The sequence below is a fragment of the Bos taurus genome, chromosome 8 (genome assembly GCF_002263795.3).
Source record: "Bos taurus isolate L1 Dominette 01449 registration number 42190680 breed Hereford chromosome 8, ARS-UCD2.0, whole genome shotgun sequence".
NCBI lineage: Eukaryota > Metazoa > Chordata > Mammalia > Artiodactyla > Bovidae > Bos > Bos taurus.
Window position 1 is genome coordinate 66,078,905 of NC_037335.1, and position 22,428 is coordinate 66,101,332.

General features: G+C 38.1%; 1 protein-coding gene across 4 annotated transcripts in view; it reads left to right on the forward strand.

The window, feature by feature from the left end:
• The window catches only part of CNTNAP3 (contactin associated protein family member 3), a 236,007-nt gene that overhangs the window by 174,970 nt on the left and 38,609 nt on the right, over window positions 1-22,428 (forward strand). For 3 of the 4 annotated variants that reach the window (XM_024995997.2, XM_024995998.2, XM_059889290.1), the window contains exons 13-15: window positions 5,351-5,548; window positions 9,299-9,455; window positions 16,191-16,318. In XM_024995997.2, the coding sequence (XP_024851765.1) occupies window positions 5,351-5,548; window positions 9,299-9,455; window positions 16,191-16,318 (483 nt within the window). 4 annotated transcript variants of the gene reach the window in all.

Consider the following 22,428-nt stretch of genomic DNA (forward strand, 5'->3'; position numbering starts at 1 on the left):
TGAGCTCCTAGGAGGTTCCAGATACAGGGCCAGGCACATATATATATTGCCTGAAGACAATATAAGTCATGTTAAGTAAATGTCTATTCTTGCTAAATAGCAGATGTCTGTCCTTATGAATGAGCAGACGCACATTCAGTGTGGCCTAGTAAGTGAAAGCATCATCCTCTGAAATCCCAAGAAAGAAGGCTGTGAAGTAGCTACATTCCCTTGAAGCTATCAAGTTGTATCCTATAGCATTTTCTTGTGTTAAAATATTAAAGTAAGCCAAAAAAGCCTCAAGGCCCCAGAATTACGGCAGGAAGGGCAACCCTTAGGAGGATGCTCCTATAATATTAATCAGGAGGGACCCGAGATGTGGGGCCAGGATGAGTGCCATCTCTGGGCCCCCCAGGGCCTGGCAACTGTCTCCTTAGAGCTGTCATCACTTCTCTTCAGTAAAATGCACACACCAGTCATCCTCAGCTTTGACAAACAGATGACATGGCAGGGACCAGAGCCTCTGCAATCTAGGGCAGGGCCAGGTGAGAGCTGACCATCATCTTCCTCAGGACACCCTCTGAACATCTGGAGTAGTAGGCTTGGCCTTTACTGGCCCTATGAACACATAAATGACCAGGATCCAGTTCTATTTTCATTGGAAATATAGGAGAGGGCTCAGGTGAGTAAGACTGGCTGGAAAAATTACAGACCTTAGGACTCTTTGAGAAGTTTACTCAGAAAGCTCAGTGACTTACACTGTATTACTTAGAAATGTGTGGCTAAATTACATAGTTTCATGAATTTAGTTTTGCAAGTGAGTTTTTCTAGACTTCATTTCCTTATCTGTGTGGCAAGACGGTTGAGGTGAATAAAAAGTGAAAGCTAGTTGTAATGATATTTATTTCTGTATAGTAACACAATTTCTAAGAAGGCTGTTTTGGGTCTCTATTGTTGTTCAGTCCCTAAGTCATGTCTGACTCTTTGCAACCTCATGGACTGCAGCATGCCAGGCTTTCCTGTGCTTCACGATTTCCCTGAGTTTGCTCAAATTCATGTCTATTGAGTTGGTAATGCCAGGCAACCATCTCATCCTCCATCAGCCCCTTCTCCCCCTGCCTTCAGTCTTTCCCAGCATCAGGGTCTTTTCCAGTGAGTCGATTCTTCACATCTGGTGACCAAAGTATTGGAGCTTCAGCTTCAGCATCAGTCCTTCTAATAAATATTCATGGTGGATTTCCTTTAGGAGTGATTGGTTTGATCTCGTTGCTGTCCTTGCTGTTCATCAAGAGACTCTAGTTCTTCCTCACTTTCTGCCATTGGGTGGTATCATCTGCATACCTAAGGTTATTGATATTTCTCTACTGTAGTATTCAGATTATCTTTGTGGGTTCAGGAATGGCTGCTAGTGTTTACATCTGTCTATCCTTATTTATTACCCTGATTGCATCTTCTTGACTAGCTCTGTCTGGAGATAGATGTGACAAATTAAATCATCTGGCATTTTGCCTTCTCAGTCTTCTCAGAACATGTACCCTCAAAAAAAAAAAAAGAACATGTACCCTCTTCTCATCAGAAGAAACAAAGGCAGATGGCTTAATTTCAAAAAATGTTCTATTTGGACACAAATGCTAAATGCTGGGCTCGATGAATCACAAACTGGAATCAAGATTGCCAGGAGAAATATCAATAACCTCAGATATGCAAATGATACCCCCCTTATGGCAGAAAGTGAAGAGGAACTAAAGACTCTTTTGATGAAAGTGAAAGAGGAGAATGAAAAGGCTGGTTTAAAACTCAACATTCAAAAAACTAAGATCATAGCCTCTGGTCCCATCATTTCCTGGCAAATAGATGGGGAAACAATGGAAACAGTGTCAGACTATATTTTCTTGGGCTCCAAAATCACTGCAGATGGTGATTGCAGCCATGAAATTAAAAGGAGCTTGCTCATTGGAAGAAAAGCTATGACAAATCTAGACAGCATATTAAAAAGCAGAGACATTACTTTGCCAACAAAAGTCCATCTAGTTGAAGCTATGGTTTTCTCAATAGTTATGTATGGATGTGAGAGTTGGACTGTGAAGAAAGCTGAGTACCGAAGAATTGACGCTTTTGAGCTATGGTGTTGGAGAAGATTCTTGAGAGTCCCTTGGACTGCAAGGAGATCCAACCAGTCCATCCTAAAGGAAATCAGTCCTGAATATTCACTGGGAGGACTGATGCTGAAGCTGAAACCTCAGTACTTTGGCCACCTGATGATATGAACTGACTCACTGGTAAAGACCCTGATGCTGGGAAAGATCGAAGGCAGGAGAAGGGAATGACACAGGATGAGATGGTTGGATGGCATCACCAACTTGATGGACTTGAGTTTGAGTAAGCTCCAGGAGTTGGTGACAAACAGGGAAGCCTGGCATGCTGTAGTCCATGGGGTCCCAAAGAGTCACACACGACGGAGCGACTGAACTAACTGAACACAAATAGGACTTCATTTCAGGCATCTGTGGGAAAAGGAATTTTTACCTTCACTTTCTTTGAGGTTTATTTCCAGATCATGAGTGATGAACCTACCAACTATAAAGGCATCAGATTTTTCATAATGAAGCCTTATTTTCTGTCTACTTCTCAGAGAAATGGAAATGAGTATAGTAGATATGCTTTCAATGTATATTTACCTGAATGTGTAAAATAAAGAGCTGGTTCTTTTTCATAACTGATTGTTTTGCTATAAAAGACTCCTTGTATAATCCAGAGGTCTATTATAAAGTATAAAATGTGTTGCCAGTTGCAAAGTGAATATAACTTGGCAAAAAGGAAAAGCAAATCAAACTGAAGGATAGCATATGATGTGGTCAGTGTGATTACTATGAAACATTAAACCAAACCAGCAAATTAACTTGGCTACAGGTTCATTTGTCCAGGCAAAATGGTTGACCAAGTGCCACCAATGGTCTCCCTGCTCCTGTGCAGAGGAAAGACCCCACTGAGTTCGATTAACATGTTCTGAAAGGGTCTAGTTTAACGATAGTTCAAAATTCGTGTTTAAATTTGCCCATGATTAAAAAGTAGCTCAGTCAGTAAAGAGTCTGCCTGCAATGCAGGAGACTGGGTTTGATTCCTGGGTTGGGAAGATCCCCTGGAGAGGGAAATGGCAACCCACTCCAGTATTCTTGCCTGGAGAACCCTACGGGCAGAGGAGCCTGGCAAGCTACAGTCCATGGGGTCGCAAGAGTCAGACATGACTTAGCAACTAAACCACCACCACCACCACCAAAATTAATTACTTCAGGTCCAAAGCTGTGCTTCAGACTACCTTGAATAACAGCTAAGTTGAGCAAACTCCAGGAGATAGTGGTGGACAGAGGAACCTGGCATACTGTAGTCCTTGGGGTTGAAAAGAGTTGTACACAACTTAGTGACTTAACAACAATTTTTCCATCGTACTGGTCACGTTAATTCATTAGTCTGTCTCCTTGTGCTTGAAAATTAAGGTTATGTGGCATGTCAAAGGTTCATGGTTTTGAAATCTATGAAAATAATATGTTGTGGAATATTAGAGAAATATAATGTGCTGTTGTTGGGGTATTTTAAATAATATTTCTAGAAAGAGCAGTCATTTAAAGTATTTTTCAGAAGAGCAGTTTTGAGGTTCTTTTCAACTGTTTCCTTCTCTCCACTCGAAAAGATTTCTATTATTATACCTTAACCATGCAAGACCATAAATCTATCATACTGACCACTAGCCTATATGAACCATTCAGGCACATCATTTTTCTTTGTGCCCTAAGCTATGAAAATAAATGACGCAGTGGCACTGGAATTGATGAACTCCCAAGCTTAACACAGTCTTCTGCATGAGTCCCTGTACCTTCATTTCATTTGAGGGAAGAAACCCTGGGGGTGAATGGGAGTAGGTAATTACCAAAAATAATACCAGACCCATTTAAGTAATTTTCCAGGAAAATGTTGAAATGTAAAATGTCTAGTGAAAACATGAATAAGGAGGAAACAAAATTTATGGATTTCAAGTTGCCATGGGAACACTCACAGCCCCCTCTAGTGAGCAGATAGGTAGGTGATCCATTAAGTCTTTTTTAAATAGAATATAAAACTGCATTGGTCATGTTGACTCACAGTTTGTTCCTGTTCTTGCTAATTTTTGCATATTTTATCGTGTTTTTCCCCATAGGCTTTGAACCAGAGTTTTTTCCATGGCCCTTGGGGTTCTTTTCCGAGTCTCTCCATGTATTTCATGTATTAAGGGTTTGTGAGCACCAGCACATGTTAGGTTTTTCCCAGACCCACATCCCCAGGGTAGGAAAGGAACAGGGACCTGTGGGGACCCCTAAGTGAATTCCTTGTGTTGTTGTTTTGTTTTTTTGCTCTTTTGCTCATATATTAATTATTAAGAAATAATATAAACTCAATAAGACTGTTTGCTGCTCTGTAATATAGAAAGTTTGTGTGGCAGACTGATCATTTATCAAATACATACTACAGAGAAAATTAAATGACATTATAGAGGTAGTTGGATTAAGGTAGCTTGAACTCAGCCTTTTAGCACTGAGCCATGGCCTTCTATACTGTGGGAGCTTCTATATTTTTATGGAGGGAGGTATACTGGGGGGAGGTATTTATGGTGGGATATATATTGAGGGGAAGATAAAAGAAGTCAAGTTGTTTTTCTTCTGTTATAAATGTTATGGAGTGTGCATTGTTTTTTATATCTCTTTGAAAAATAGAGGTAATCAATGTAATAGAAATATGTGAGAATTTTCCAACAGACATTCATGTGGCTATGATTACTGCTGGGATGGTCATATTCCTAGGCCCTGTGTTTTTTTAGCACTGGCCATTGAACAGGTTGCTGACACACCGTTAGTTAATTTTTGTAAAAAATACTTAGTTTCTGTTATTTTCATGATCATGTTTGCAGCTTATTCCTCACATATGTCTTTTACACATTTCTCTGATTATCAGAGGAAAAGACGCTCAGTCAGATGACAAATATAATTGTAAAAAGATATACACAGTAACGTTTGGCTTTCTCCTTATAGTAATGGAAAGAAAAATATTAGGGCCATAAAATTATATTTATAGCTTTGAGTATTATAATGCATAATTTTAAAAATTAGCTGCCTGACAATGTTGCCTATAATTATGGTAGTGAAAATTTCAATAAAGAGAATCCCTCCTGTTAAACATTTTGAGAATTCCACTCATTGATTCTAATTGCAAAGAGATCTGATGACTACAAAAAAATAAAAGAAAACTGAATTCAGATGCTCTGCTTTCCATATTTACATTTAATGATTCCATCCTCATTATGGTCTCCTTTCTTTCTCTCAACCTCTCTTCTGCCCACCAGACACTGCATGGACCTCAGTGCAGCATAACGGCTCCCACTTGGTCAAGATCAAAAGCTTGAATGGAGAAAGCCCCCATCCAGTATTTTTCAAGTACATAGCCAGCATGGACCAGCTCCAGACCATCATTGACTATGCGGACAACTGCCAACAGGAGCTGACTTTCCACTGCAAAAAGTCAAGGCTTTCAACTCCCCAAGGTGAGTAATCAGAATAATTAGACATCATGAGCTTCTGTCCCCACAGGTCACAATGGCTTGCCACAGATGCATGAGAATCTGTGCCCATAGCACCCAGGTCACAATCTGAGATACTTTTGGAGCAAAAACCAAAATCTTTGCCCAAAGCCATAAATGATCTGAAGTTCCCTCCCATCCCCAGACTCAGCTGGGCAACTGAGCAGTAAAAGCCTCTTAAAGAGGCCCCTGGAGGGCTCAGTAATCATCCACCATAAAGGGCAGGGACATCTCAATCCTGTGGTATCTTGGGAAGCATTACTAACAACAACATGGCTTACTTATCTGGAGGTGATTATTTGGTGAGATCCTTTTTCCTACGCTGAATGTGATTAGTGTCTTGGCTAAATATAAAGTAGGGAAAAATGTTGGTATCACCAGTTCTTTCACACGTTAAGTGCTAGTAGTTTATTTTACATATCTTTTCTTCTTTTGAAAATTTTTATTTTTGATTTTCTATTTTCTTCCTTTGAAATACCTCATTTTGTTGGAATGTGCAACCTGCCTGCATGAAGCATAAAACTGCTTGGTTTTCTGGAGGCTGGCCTGCTGCTCCTCTGATCAGGCATTTGGGGATTGGAATGAGCAGAGAGTGCTAGGCAGGTCCTCAGAATTCAGGCTTGTCACTCAGCAGCTATGGGACTTAGGAAATCATTTTTTTTCTGAGTCTTTGGGGCTAAGGCACTAACTCTGCTAGAACCTAATTGCACCATACCTATAAATGGCATGAAGAAAATGCTACTTATTTGCATCTCTTCAGTTTATTGAATTTATAGTTAGTGCTAGTGGGTTTAGTGCTTACTGTTAGTTGATTGCTAACTAGATTGCTAATTAGATTTATTGCCAAATAGATCACTGAACTAAAATTCTATGTTCCCAGAAGAATGAGAAAGCTGCCTCCGGGAGAGTATTATTCATAGGTTCTCTAACCAGTGAAAACAAGGCAAAGACAGAGTAGCATTGAAACCAACCACTAACAAAGCCATAAAACAAAGCCACCCAGTGAGCCAGGGGGCAAACTCATACACAGAAGCAGATGGTCTATTCCAGAACCTGGACATGACCCAGATCACCAAAGGATTCCCACCTGGAAGGCCAGTGTCTATTTGCGTGTGGTTACTCAATTGTTAGCCCTTTGATATAAATACATAAAATAGCACCACCACCACCACCAACAGGTATTTAAAAGCGTATTTCATTGAGACTAGGGGAAAAGATGGAAAGAGAAAAGACTTATAAACTTGATAAACACCTACTAAAGAAGCAAAATAAAGGACTTCATTAAATATACATGCTCAAGTTATTTGCATTTCTTATATGCTGCTGCTGGAGAATTTTTAGTACAAACTTAATTTAAACAAATTCACTGCAGACCTACATATTTCCAGATGTGCTTAATTAAGGTTGAGATGAGGCAGGCAAATAGTGTAGCCTGATACACCTTAAAATTTTTGCACTAATTTGTTCGGTATTATCAATAGACACAGATGAGCATGCAGAGCTTTGAAGTTACACTTGTGTGGAAGGAGTGAAACAACAAAGCCTGGGTCCCTCGTTGCAGCTGTTTAGTTGCTAAGTCTTGTCTGACTCTTTGCAACCCCACAGACTGTAGCTCCCCAGGCTCCTCTGTCCTTGGGATTTCCCAGGCAAGAAGACTGGAGCAGGTTACCATTTCTTTCTCCAGGGGATCTTGCCTACCCAGGGATCAAACCCGCAGCTCCTGCATTGCAAGCAGATTCTTTACACTGAACCCGGGTCCCTCCTGGGATGGCTGCAATGTGAAAACACCACAAGGGGACTGCAGTATGGGAAGCAAGTAGCTTAGGAATTTTATAGGACAGGTTGGAGGCCATCAGTCAAAATTCAGCCTTATCTCGGGGATTTTCCATCCTCATATTCTCAGAAGTTATCAGGAGAGTGGTGGTGGTAAACTTGACAGGAGATATAACAAGCCTGGGTTCTCAATGCAGCAGCCCTTGTGTTGATTTTGATTTCCAAGAGGGCTGGGGAGGAGCAGTGGGCCTAGGATCTCGCTCAGGTCCTGGAACATTTTTCCTTCAGCATCTTTAAGGTCTCTGTGTTACATACAGATAGTTTCGGGGATATGATTACAGGTGGCTAAAGAGGAAGTTGTGTGACTGTGTTGACTTTAGGAAACCATTCCATCACCATACTATGAATGCTTAAGGTCATTGAGAATGGTAGCAGTGGCTGGTGAGGACAGTGACCCATAGGCTAAAATAATTGAGAAAGTGGAGTAGTGAACCCTGGTCATTGCTATCTTTCCTTTTCCTTTTCATTTCAGCCTCTGATTCTTCTTCATGTTATTCCTAATACTTTCTTATGCAAATTCTCTAGGTTACTCAAAGGAATTTTGAATGGAGCCACACACATTTTGTACCTTTAAAAACCCTTAATGGTTCTCATTTTAGAGAGAAAAATGTAAACACAGTTGTGCATTTGCATATAATGATTTCTTTGCTCTTCAATCAATGAAAGATGTTGAATAATTACATTTTTAAGATGGAATTTTGAAAAATACCTATTAAATATTTATTAAATATTAAGCTGAAAAGATCTTCCACCCCCTAGAGATGTTTTCAACACATTTAGAAAACTGATGGTTGATATTGATTTCTTGGCTCACATTGCACCCACTGGGCCTTCAGTGCATGGTAATGAATGCAGTCTATGTGTTTACAAGCTGGGAGGTTGTCAGCAGAAGCAAAAGTCTTATTGAATAGGGAGCCATAATGAGCAGTGGCGATTGTAAGTTACGAAGAAGCTGCTACAGATTCTTGGTGGGGGCCTGATGGGGACAACTTAAGAGTGTGAAAAACACAAGCATCTTTACAGATTTAATGTCACTTCCATTCCCTGCTCCCCCCGTGCCCTGAATTTCTGTTTACTAGGGACTGTTTCTTTTCCATCTTCCTGTGTGCTCCGCCTTTTCTGAACATCCTCCTCCAGGTGCTCTATAATCCCACAGTGGGGCTTCGGCAGCATCTTCAGCATAAATAAGCAATCTTGCAGAGCTGAGGCAGCCTCTGCTCCTGTCACTTATGCATTGTACTGAGGAGTGGGTTTTGCTGAAGATCCACTCTGTAGTTGTCTCGGATTAGTCCAAACCAAAGACTCACTTCAGGCATGAAGAAGGCTGATTAGTGCCATTTCTTTAGTTTCCAAACAGAGTAACCCATTTAGTATAAGTACGTATCCCCAAGAAACTTCAAAGATATGCTAGGAAGTGCCAGTGTTTTTAGCTAATACATAAAGTGAAAGAATTCTTTATTTTGCATAGCAGGAAACATTTTAATTGCATTTTATTAATAGGATCGCAGATTTTAGATTCAATGTATAAATTACTCTGGTTTCTATTTTTATGAAAATTCTTTCTTGAACATTATTTCTGCAAAAATGATGTAATTGGAGTTCTCAAGAGAAATATGTAAACATCATACTTGAATGATTTAGGGACAATTTGCTCATTTTCTGATAAAAGAAGAAAAATGGTTAATGATATATGACTAAAGTATATATTTTCAAATAGTTGGAAGTCCTCCTAAAAATGATCCTATTGCAGAGTTAAAATATAAAATATACTTCTAAAAGAGTCTCTCTATGCTTTAAATAAAGAGGAATAAAGGAACTATTTTGGGGAGGCAGGTAGTGGGGGTCAAAGTAGGTGTCACCTTTCTCATACTTGTCTTTCAGATGGAACCCCAGTGAGCTGGTGGGTTGGAAGAACCAATGAAACACACACTTACTGGGGAGGTTCTCAGCCTGATGCTCAAAAATGTACTTGTGGATTAGAGGGGAACTGCATTGATTCTCAATATTACTGCAACTGTGATGCTGACCGGAATGAATGGTGATTTCCATATAATTTCCCTGTGCAAACTGTAATTTTTTTGTTGCTTAAACTATGTACCTTAGGCAGACGTTGGACATGACAGTACAATAAAGAGAATAAATTAAAGTATGCCCTAGCAACTTAAAAGTATAAGCTGTGATGTGTATAGTGTCATTAATCAGAAGCCTAAAATATTAGGTAGCTATTTTCGTTTACCGGTGAATTACTAAGCATGTCTGTTCTATTTTTCTACTAAGACAAGATAGGAATGAATGTTTCCCATTCACTGAAAGTGAAATATAAGACTTCTTAAAGTTAATTCAGTTAATAAGATGACCACCCCATGACTCACCTGGGATTATTTACTGACTTTCTTAAACTTCAAGCTGATTTCTTGAATGGCCACATAGGGGAAACCAGACAAGGCCTTGAGTCCATGAAAGAGAATACAGAGAACACAAAATTCTCCATGCAGCTGAAGGTCCCCAAAGGCTACAAACCCCCAAAAAAGTGAATGAGGACAGATCTTCTTGTTAGCACTCTGAGTAGAAAAAAAATCTCCCTGAAAACTTATGTCTACAGACTTGCTCTCACACAGATTTGGTGCCCAATTGACATAACTTGGATGGTCCTTAAATTGGTTAACATGGCCACAGGTTGGCAGCACCAATGGCTCATCCTAAGATTTCATGATATTCTCACTGGAGATCTGCCCTCTCCCTTCACACAGGTCTCACAAGATTCTTTCAGATAAAATACTTCCAAACATGAACTCACAATCCAGTTATACAACACCAGAGGACACAGTTGAGAGGCAGAAGAAACCCCAAAGAGTAGATCCAATGCCTAAAAATCTCAGATTATGGATATGTTAAAAACATAAAATAAATTAGTAAGCTGCTCAAAAAATTAAAACTGGAATTGAAATATGAGAATCTTCCTGTTAACAAAGAAGGCTGCGATTTACCAAAGAACCAAATGAATGCTTAGAAATGAATATATTAGCATATATATCAATATATATTAGAAATGAATATATTGTCATTAGTAATGACAGTATTACTCAGTTTAAAACTTTGGGATCAGATATTAGTGGAAAAGGTGTGTAAATTAAATGACACACAAAATGAATGGAGAAAACCAAAATGGGACCTAGGAAAGTGGTGACATTGAAGAGTTATGTGAAGAAGATCAAACACGTGTATGATTAAAGTTTCAGAAGAAAAGATTTGAGGTATAATAATTAAAAAGAGGCAGTATTCAAAATAGCTGAGGAATTTCCAGATTGAGAAAATATTAAAATACTAAGCTAAAAGTAAATAAATGGGCTTCCTTGGTGGCTCAGAGGTTAAAGCATCCGCCTCCAATGCTGGAGACCCGGGTTCGATCCCTGGGTCGGGAAGATCCCTGGAGAAGGAAATGGTAACCCACTCCAGTATTCTTGCCTGGAGAATCCCATGGACGGAGAAGCCTGGTAGGCTACAGTCCACGGGGTTGCAAAGAGTTGGACACGACTGAAGATCAAACATGTGTGTGATTAAAGTTTCAGGAGAAAAGATTTGAGATATAATAATTAAAAAGAGGCAGTACTCAAAATAGCTGAGGAATTTCCAGATTGAGGAAATATTAAAATACCAAGCTAAAAGTAAATAAATAAGAGTAAATCCATATCTAGACACCCATGGTGAAATCAAAGAACACTAAAGAGAATGTTTAAAGGAGGAGAAAGGAAAGGAAGACTTTTTAAAGGAAAGACAGCCAGACAGCTGACCTTCCCTGACCAGCCCAGAGCCCAGCCCACAGAGGGTGGAGCATGCCCCTTATAGGGCAGAAGTGAAATATCTGTCAAACTCCCAGTGTTTACCAAGCTGATATTTTAAGAAGTGGGATAAAATTAAGATCTAGACAAACAACACTGGAGAAATTTACCAGCAGCAGACTCCACAAAAGGGATTTTTTTTTTTAAAGCAAGACATATTTTTTTAATCACAGGCCACTAAAAAGGTCTGTAGCATCTGTGAGATTTATTTAAACAGTTGCTAGGAAGAATTTTTTTCTCAGTAAACACAGCAAACCTTAGACAAACTTTTTTGATCGAGTCTTTGACGGTGTTAACATTAACACATGAGACCATTTGCTTCATTGTGATGGTCTCTAAGTTGACTGATTATACCAGCAACTCGTCAACCCATTAACTATTGCAATATTACCACACTTAAGCATTATAAAACTTCATGATCCTGTTTCTGCTATTTTTTGAAATTAAGACTTCAAAAAAAAAAATACCCTCATGTAACCAGGACTATTTTTGACAAAACTAAATAATGTAGAAATCTAAATGTTCTCCTACAGCTTTTAAGATGAAATTACACAAAAGGAATTTTTAAGAATGGTTTTCAGAATGAAAGAAAGTGATATTACAAGGAAGGTTTCAGAAGCAGGAAGAAACATTGAGGAAAAAAATTGTAAACATAGAGGTGGAAAACATGTGCTGATAACATATGACTATATGTTTGAAGCTGAAGCATAAGAAAGCAGTCAGATCCTGTTAACAAAGATAATTGTGGTTTACAAAGGAACTAAAAGACTGCTTAGAAATAAAAATATTGTTGAAATTTAAACTTGTTTTGTAAATATTTATTAGAATTAAATTGCTTAAAGTGTATATATTGAAATGTATGTAACCCTTAAAGAATTATTTCAATTCAGCAGAGGGAAGAAAGAAAAAATGGGATTTTAAAAATTTAGTTAATGCAAAAGAAGATAGAACGTGAGATTGAAAAAGAAGAGAAAGCAACAAGTCTGAGATAAAAATGTGTGAACAATCATGCACAATAAATGTAACAAAAATAACCATTTAGATCCAGATCTCATACTACATCTTGTTTGTACAAGTGGAAATATTGAAAGCAAAGAATTACCAGCTAAATATCACAAAGTCAGTAAATTTTAAAGGTTTTTTAGGTGGACTACGATCACTGTTACTATGTAATGATACTTCTTAATTTCACCAGAGAAAATTAACAATCCTAAACATGTATGCTTCCAATAAAAATGACTAGAAATATATATAGAAAAAATTTGACAGAACTGAAAGAAGAAATTCACAAATCAACCATGATAAGAATATCTGTTTGTAATTGGTAATCAAATGAACAAAAATTAGTAAGAACATGGAATATTTTCAAATTAAATTGATTTGTTGGGAACATAAAATTATAGAACACATAATTTTCTCAACCACTTGTGGTGCATTTCTGCAAACTGATTTTCCCAATGTTCCATAAAGCAAAATTCAAAAACTTTTACTGTGGTTGCTATCCTATGGACAGTTTCTCTGATAGCAATGCAATTAGGTTAGAAATGAATAATAGAAAGCTAAAAAATATATATGAGTTAATTCAAAACCGCAATTGGAAAGATTGGAAACAAGGAAATAAAGATTATATTACTCATAGAAAATATGGTTGTCAGCAAAGAAAACCTAAGACAACAAACAGAAATATTATTGAAATTAATGACAGCTTAGTAAGACTATTTACTAAGTCGTAGAATAACTGAATTCTTATCAAGAATGTGTTATAAGAAAGTCCTATAAAAACCAGTTGCAAAAGCAACAAAATAGTAATGTATCTTGAAATAAAGATAGCAAAAATATGCAAGACTTTGATTAAAAAAGACTTTATAAAACTTTATTATGAAAATCAAGAAGACCTAAATAAATGGAGACATCACACTGCTGCCATGAATAGGAAATCTAAGCATCTCTCCTCCAAATAAATTTCTTGATTCCATTTAATTCCAAACAAATACTAGGTATTTGTTTATTATTTTTAAGTAGTGACAAAATGGCTCTAAAACTTAATTTGGAAAAGAATGGTGCATAAATAGTTAAGACAACTATGAAGATGAAAACAAGGTGGGGATACCAGCCCTGCCAGACATGAAGAAGTCTTAATGATGCCTCAGTAATTAATACAGCATGACTTTGCCAAAGGGGTGAGCCAGTAGAACAGCAAAATCCGATAAAGAGCTTGGAACTTTCAAAGTATGTAATTCTGGATGATGAAAACAGTACTGTCACCAGTCCCTCTTTCTCCCCAATGATTATAACACTTAAAGTTGACACAGTATTTCTCCCCTGCAACTTTCCCAACTCAAAGTTCTTAAAGCTCTGTTATACCTCAAAAATATCTAATGACAAACAGCAAACAGTAAGAATTTCTAAAGCATTAGACTCTGAAAAAAGCAAATTTGGGAATTCTCTTATTGAATGTTTAAAACTGTTGTGAGAAATTTTTGTGCCTAGAAACGCAATCTTTACAAATTTTGGGAAAAATTGAAAAGCAAGAAAAGTGAGATATAATAATAAATTAGGCAGTTTTAAATGAGTCTGGTGACCATAGCATCGCAGAGTCAAGCACCACTGTGCGACTGAGCGTGAACACGAGCTGTTGACCATGGGTTACAATATTTTGCATAAAGCATGAGCAATTGGGAATGATCTATACTAATAAAGGACTTTGAAGTAAGAATTGTTTAACATTTTTTGATTCAGGAAGGTACTTTATGATATTATCTACCTTAATACACACTATTTGCATTATGATTTTTTAAAGATTTTTTTAGGTTTGTGAATGCATTGTCAGTGTTAAAAACAGAACTACAGTATAGCTTTTTCCTATATTAGACAGCGTAGCTTTTAAAAGTTTCCTTAAAATTCAAAGTTTAAAGAACTAATATACTTACATTTTTCCTCTAAGATATCTGCCAAAATAGCAGTCATAGGAATTAAAATATTTATTTGTAATGCTTACTGGAATTTAATACCAGGAATTAATTTGGTGTGCTATTCCTGTGTTTATAACAAAATAGCTTTCCATACTGATCGCCCTGTGATTCAGTGGCACCTTCTAGCTTGTGATCCCAACAAAGTCTGGTATTTTGTGTTTAGGATGAAGCTTGTGTGCTTCTGTCGGCAGCAGTTGCAGGGGCTTCCCCAGATAAAACCATGTGGCTTAATTCAGTCTGATTTTTTGAAGCAATTTGATTTTTAATGTTTGTTTCTTCAATTTTAGGGTGTTTAGTTCCTATTTTTCATATCTTACCACATGCACTGCCAGTCCCTGTGCTCAAATTTTTAAATAAAATAAAAATCTTAATAATTTTTAATTTTCCAACTTACAAGAATATTTTGATGCCTAACAGCACTGGAATGATTAAATATTAAGTTAAGAAGATTTTTTTTTTTTTTTTGCAACAAAGCTGTGAGGTGACCTGGACTATTTTTGATAATGCTTCAACTTGTATAAATACATATATAATTTGGAACAGTTACTATATATATATATGAGTGACTGGTGATTCTGTAATTGTTAAAAATGAAAACTTGCTAGGTTCTACAGAGAACAATAGACAAACCATTTGTCCATAAATTAAAAGTATATATGTAATTGAAATATACAATGAAAAATATGAACAGCTTACAGAAACCTTTCTACTTTGTCCAGAGAGAACACTGGCAATACAAACAGCTTACCAACCAGGTCCTCTGGCTTTTGTTCCAGTCATTAAATTGTATTGAACCACAGATTTTAATATGTCCCCAAATAGTCACTTACATGATGGTATTATTGTTATTTCTATTATTTGTAGCATCCACTAGGTTTCTGGGGGACATTGACAATGGGTTTCCTGTTCACTTCCCCAACACACAGGGCGTGACTAATAGAGGATGTGCAATAAGTGTTGAATGAATGGATGGTGAAAATCATTGGCAAAGCACTTTCCCATGCCTTAGCCCATTTATTAATTTTAAGAATACATTATCTCATATCTTCATCATGGTTTTGAATCAGTATTTTGTTTTGATTTTGTTTTTAAATTTAAGACTTCAACAAATAAGGAAATGCCTCATAACCACAGTAGGAATTTCTGAAACTTTCAGTAAAAAAAAAAAGGCCCAAAAATTGAAAACCTATTTCTTGTCAGTCAGATGGGTTTGGTTTTTTGTCTTTTGCTTTTTTTTTTTTTTTTTAATCAAGGCAGATTACTCTTGCTTCTGTAAATTTTGCATTCCAGTATGACACACTGGCTGAATTGCAAACAGCAAACAGCTGCTTCAGTTCAGTTCGGTTCAGTCGCTCAGTCGTGTCCGACTCTTTGCGACCCCATGAATCACAGCACGCCAGGCCTCCCTGTCCATCACCATCTCCCGGAGTTCACTCAAACTCACGTCCATCGAGTCGCTGATGCCATCTAGCCATCTCATCCTCTGTCGTCCCCTTCTCCTCCTGCCCCCAATCCCTCCCAGCATCAGAGTCTTTTCCAATGAGTCAACTCTTTGCATGAGGTGGCCAAAGTACTGGAGTTTCAGCTTTAGCATCATTCCTTCCAAAGAAATCCCAGGGCTGATCTCCTTTAGAATGGACTGGTTGGATCTCCTTGCAGTCCAAGGGACTCTCAAGAGTCTTAATTGCATTGAAATGTAATTTCATGTCTGTTCCTATGACCACAATTTTGGACCTGCCTGCTTTCTTCTCTATGGTCCTGTAGATGAACAAAGGTCTCTGGTCCTCAGAAGACCTCATTCAGTACATTAGTATGTTTGTAAGTGTTCAGATGCGCTGTTTGATTTCCCTACTGTTACATGTTTACAAATTTAGCTTAATACCCCTTGAACTGCAATAAAATGCTTTTACTTTTCTGTACATTACTGAGAATGATATTAAGGTGGTTGTGTTTGTTTTCTAGGACCAGCAACACAGTAGTCCTTTCCCATAGGAAGCACCTGCCGGTTACTCAGATTGTGATGAGAGATACAGGGCAACCACATTCTGAAGCGGCTTATTCACTGGGTCCTCTGCTCTGCTCGGGGGACAGTAAGTAGTGGCAAGAGAAACTGCCTTGATCCCTGCTAATGTATTTCAGTGTTTTATGAGAAATCTAGCTACCTGGGTTCATAGAATCACTGTCTATACTGATAATATATACTTCATTAGGAATGTATTAACCTACAAAATAAGTATATATTGCTAATATAATTGAAAAAAAATACTACCTCTGGATTATACATTTTTATATAGCATTTAGGGCTTCCCACATGGCACTAGTGGTAAAAATCTCACCTGCCAATGCAGGAGACGTGGGTTCAATGCTTGGGTTGGAAAGATCCCCTGGAAAAGGGTATGACAACCCACTCCAGTACTCTTGCCTGGAGAATTTTAATCCCGTGGGCAGAGGGGCCTGGAGGCCTAAAGTCCATAGGGTTGCAAAGAGTCGGACATGATTGAAGTGACATAGTACGCAGGCACACATACAGCCTTTACATCATACTCTGCTGAAACACTCATGGAATTATTTGAAATATCATGTAACTTGTTCAGCAAACATCTAATATGTACCTACTAAATATAAGACATTTTGCTGAAGGCTGAGATGCCTGAAATTAGTAAAATAATGAGAAAATGAGAGGACAGAATCCATCAAGTATCAGTTCAATCCAGTTGCTCAGTCGTGTCCGACTCTTTGCGACCAAAGCACGCCAGGCCTCCCTGTCCATTACCAACTCCCAGAGTTTACCCAAATTCATGTCCATTGAGTCGGTGATGCCATCCAATCATCTCATCCTCTGTCATCCCCTTCTCCTCCTGCCCTCAATCTTTCCCAGCATCAGGGTCTTTTCAAATGAGTCAACTCTTCGCATCAGGTGGCCAAAGTATTGGTGCTTCAGCTTCAGCATCAGTCCTTCCAATGAACACCCAGGACTGTTCTCCTTTAGGATGGACTGGTTTGATCTCCTTGCAGTCCAAGGGACTCTCAAGAGTCTTCTCCAACACCACAGTTCAAAAGCATCAATTCTTTGGCACTCAGCTTTCTTTATAGTCCAACTCTCACATCCATACATGACCACTGGAAAAACCATAGCCTTGACTAGATGGACCGTTGTTGGCAAAGTAATGTCTCTGCTTTTGAATATGCTATCTAGGTTGGTCATAACTTTCCTTCCAAGGAACAAGTGTCTTTTAATTTCATGGCTGCAATCACCATCTGCAGTGATTTTCAAGCCCCCCAAAATAAAGTCTGACATTGTTTCCACTGTTTCCCCAATCTATTTCCCATAAAGTGATGGGACCAGATGCCATGATCTTCGTTTTCTGAATGTTGAGCTTTAAGCCAACTTTTTCACTCTCCTCTTTCACTTTCATCAAGAGGCTTTTTAGTTCCTCTTCATTTTCTGCCATAAGGGTGGTGTCATCTGCATATCTGAGGTGATTGATATTTCTCCCAGCAATCTTGATTCCACCTTGTGCTTCTTCCAACCCAGTGTTTCTCATGATGTACTCTGCATAAAAGTTAAATAAGCAAGGTGACAATATACAGCCTTGACGTACTCCTTTTCCTATTTGGAACCAGTCTGTTGTTCCATGTCCAGTTCTAACTGTTGCTTCTTTACCTGCTTATAGGTTTCTCAAGAGGCAAGTCAGGTGGTCTGGTATACCCATCTCTTTCAGAATTTTCCACAGTTTATTGTGATCCACACAGTCAAAGGCTTTGACATAGTCAATAAAGCAGAAATAGATGTTCTTCTGGAACTCTCTTGCTTTTTCAATGATCCAGCAGATGTTGACAATTTGATCTCTGATTCCTATCTATGCATTAATGCCTTTTGGTAGTTCTGAATATTTACACTAGAAGCCTTGATGCTCTTAATTCCACGTACCCCTCCAACTGCAACTTAATTTCTTTCATATCCCTTACTGCCCCCAAATAACTGAAATATAATAAGAGTTCTATCTTTAATTTCCCTAATTCTAGTCTCCCTTGAATATAAGACAGATGTTGTTCTTCACCACTCCTCAGAAACTGAGGTCAGCAATGAGAACTCGACATTTCTAAGTCCAATTCTTATTCTCTGATAAATATCTGAATTGACCTGTGAGCAACTTTGGAATTCTCCCATGATTCTCTCTTCTTTTAGTCACTTTCTTTACTTGGTGGCCAGCATACCACAAAATTCTGGTTTTTCTTCCCTTCTCTCCCTAACCTTTCTTCATCTCCCCAGTGGGATAATCTTGGGGTTCCCCAAGGCTCTATTCTCTGCCTTCTTTCCTGTCTATTCTCCACTGGTGGTCTTTTCCCATCATCTCATGGCTTTAAATACTGCACAGACAGGATTCATGAAGCAGTTATCTCAAGACTCTGAAAAGCAAACAGTAATAGGGAACAGAAAGCAGAATTCACCATGTACTTACCTCCAATATCTCTTAGCCATGGGATCACAAATGGAGAGAGTTCCAGGAGAAGTCCTCTAGTCCGGATTGGAGGAGGGGACAAGGGGCTTCAGTCAGTGAGTACAGGAATCTCATCCCTCTCCCCTTTATCTCTGTTTTCTGAGGTTCCAGTTCCCAGGAAATCCCATGGCAACAGTGGCAGAAACTGCCTCAAGAGCATGCAAGAGCCAGAGCTCTGAAAAATGAATCTTCTGCTCTGGATAGGACAGCCCTGACTCCCAAACAGTGGCAGACTCATGTTACTTTTGTTTTCTTTCTCTGTTCACCCATCACTTGGCAATGGATATAGGTACAGGAACAGAAGTAAATAGGAAAGCACAATAAAACAGGCTAAATAGAGCCTTAGTTTTCTGGCTGTCTGCATGAAGAGAGAGCCCAGGGAACTGGAAAGTATTGGAAGAGCACAGAGAGGAAAGAGTTCATGAAAGTGATGTTAAAACTTGTTTATGAAGTCCTGGGTTTACCCCCGAGCTACACATGCCTCAAACTGGTCCTAATTATGGACCAAGAAATTGAGAATGAGCGAAGAAGCTACCACCCAGGACTCAGACTGGCTACTGTGTGGTGCAAAGGTGAGGCAGATCTGAAAAGTACTGCAAAAACTTTGAAAACTGGACTGCCATAGGAGCCACGGACCACAGAGGGAAGGTTGAAATGTGTGGGCAGATCATAACCAGGCCAACAGGGCTGAAAAATAAAAATATCAACTTACTCCTTGAATTTAAACAAAGCTCCCAGTTTGTTAACATAATATTGTAAATATCTAGAAAATAATCCAAAATTACTTAACATACAAAGAACCGGAAAAATTGAAGTTTGCATAAGAAAATGTAATCAGTAGATAACCAATAATGCAGAGGTTAAAATTAACTGATAAAGACATTAAAACAACTATTACACAAAAACTGTAAGGAATAATAATAAATGCTTTTGAAACAAATAGAAAAAGAGAATGCTTCAACAAAGAAATAGGCTATATAAAGGAGAGCTAAAAGGAAACTTTAAAACTGAGAAGTATAGCAATGGAACTAAAAGATGCACTGGATGGGCTAAGGAGAAAACTTGAGATGAAACAGCCAAGGGCCTTGAAGATAGATAAATAGAAATTATCCAGTCTAAGCAAGAAAAAGAAAAAAAGACTGAAAAAAATGAATAGGGTCTCAGGGATCTGTGGGTTAATAATAAAAAAAATATATAATATTCATGTAAGTGAATTTCCAGAAGAAGAGAGGAAAAGTGTTGGTCCTGAAAAAATATTTGAAAACATAATGGCTGAAAACTTTCCAAGTTTGGCAAAAGAGAAACTGGGAAGTTGAATGAATCTGAAACAGGATAAACTCAAAGAAATTCACATCTAGATATATATTGTAAGCAAACTAATGAAAACTAAAGACAATGAGAAGAATTTTTTGAAAGCAGCCAGAGAGAATAATAATGTGTTGCCTATAGGAAAACACCAATTCAAATGACAGTAAGTTTCTCATCAGAAATATGGAGGCCAGAAAGAAATGGAAAAATATTTCTATTTTGAAAGTATTGTCAGTTGAGAATTCTGTGTTCAGCAAAAATATCCTTTAGGAATGAAGGTAAAAGTTTTAAATATCTCCAATGAAAGCTCAACATTCAGAAAACGAAGATCATGGCATTTGGTCCCATTACTTCATGGGAAGTAGATGGGGAAACAGTGGAAACAGTGTCAGACTTTATTTTCTGGGGCTCCAAAACCACTGCAGGTGGTGACTGCAGCCATGTAATTAAAAGACGCTTACTCCTTGGAAGGAAAGTTATGACCAACCTAGATGGCATATTCAAAAGCAGAGACATTACTTTGCCAGCAAAGGTCTGTCTAGTCAAGGCTATGGTTTTTCCAGTGGTCATGTATGGATGTGAGAGTTGGACTGTGAAGAAAGCTGAGTGCCGAAGAATTGATGCTTTTGAACTGTAGTGTTGCAGAAGACTCCTGAGAGTCCCTTGGACTGCAAGTAGACCTAACCAGTCCATTCTGAAGGAGATCAGCCCTGGGATTTCTTTGGAAGGAATGATGCTAAAGCTGAAACTCCAGTACTTTGGCCACCTCATGCAAAGAGTTGAGTCATTGGAAAAGACTGTGATGCTGGGAGGGATTGGGGGCAGGAGGAGAAAGGGGCGACAGAGGATGAGATGGCTGGATGGCATCACTGACTCAATGGATGTGAGTTTGAGTGAACTCCGGGAGTTGGTGATGGACAGGGAGGCCTGGCATGCTGTGATTCATGGGATCACAAAGAGTCGGACATGACTGAACAACTGAATGAAAGAAAACTAAAAGCATTCATAGCCGGAAAGAATCCTTTAAAGGAATTTCTAAAGGAAGGTTCTTAGAAAGAAAATGGTATCAGAAGGAAATTTGGAACTTCAGGGATAAAACAATCAGCATCAGAAATGGTAAATACCTGGGTAATTTAATAAGTTATTTTCCTATTGAGTTATTTTAAATGTATCTGAGGACTGAAAGCACAACTCTATTTCACAGGGATTTTATTTTATGTAGATGTAATACAAGTAGCACAACATCAACAGGAGTAGATAAGGGTCAAAATTGTTTCCAGGGTTTTTACAAATCACTTAAAGTGGTTAAAATATAGATTTTAAGCAGACTGAGAAAGTAAGTATATATATTTTAATCCCTAAAAGAACCAATTAAGAATCTGCTACAGGCAAATACAAATAGAATACTGAAAAGTATTTAAATAATCCAAAAGAAGGCAGAAAGGGGGAAACAAAAGAATGAAAATTAGGACAAATAAGAAAAAATAATGAAATGAAGAACTAACATATCAACATTTGTATTTAATGTAAGTGGTCTAAATAAACTCATAAAAGACACTGTTATGACTCAACTGTAAACTGTCTATAAGAAGTTCAATTCAAATATAATGACATAATAAAAGAAAATAGATATACTACACAAACACTGAAGTTTCTATATTAAAAGTTTTACTTGAAAGCAAAGTAAATTAATAGAGATAAAAAAGAACTAGAAGACCTAAGAATCTTAAACATGTGTGCAAATAACTGAGCTTCAAATACATAAAGCAAAATTTGACAGGATGGAAAGGAGAGATAGAGACATGCATAATTATAATTAGAATCTAATACTCCTTTCTCATTAATATATGGAACTAATAGAGGGAAAATTAGCAAGGATACTGAAGGCCTGAATGACACCAGAATCCAACTGACATTTATAGAATACTCTACCAACAGTAGAATGCACATTATTTTCAAATGCACATGAATATTTAACCCAGAAACAGCATATTCTTCTGTGTCATAAAACAAACCTTCAGTTCAATTCAGTCGCTCAGTTGTGTCCCACTCTTTGAGACCCCATGAATCGCAGCACGCCAGGCCTACCTGTCCATCACCATCTCCCGGAGTTCACTCAAACTCACATCCATCAAGTCACTGATGCCATCCAGCCATCTCATCCTCTGTTGTCCCATTTTCCTCCTGCCCCAAATCCCTCCCAGCATTCAGGGTCTTTTCCAATGAGTCAACTCTTTGCATGAGGTGGCCAAAGTACTGGAGTTTCAACTTTAGCATCAGTCCTTCCAAAGAAATCCCAGGGCTGATCTCCTTTAGAATGGACTGGTTGGATCTCCCTGCAGTCCAAAGGACTCTCAAGAGTCTTCTCCAACACCACAGTTCAAAAGCAT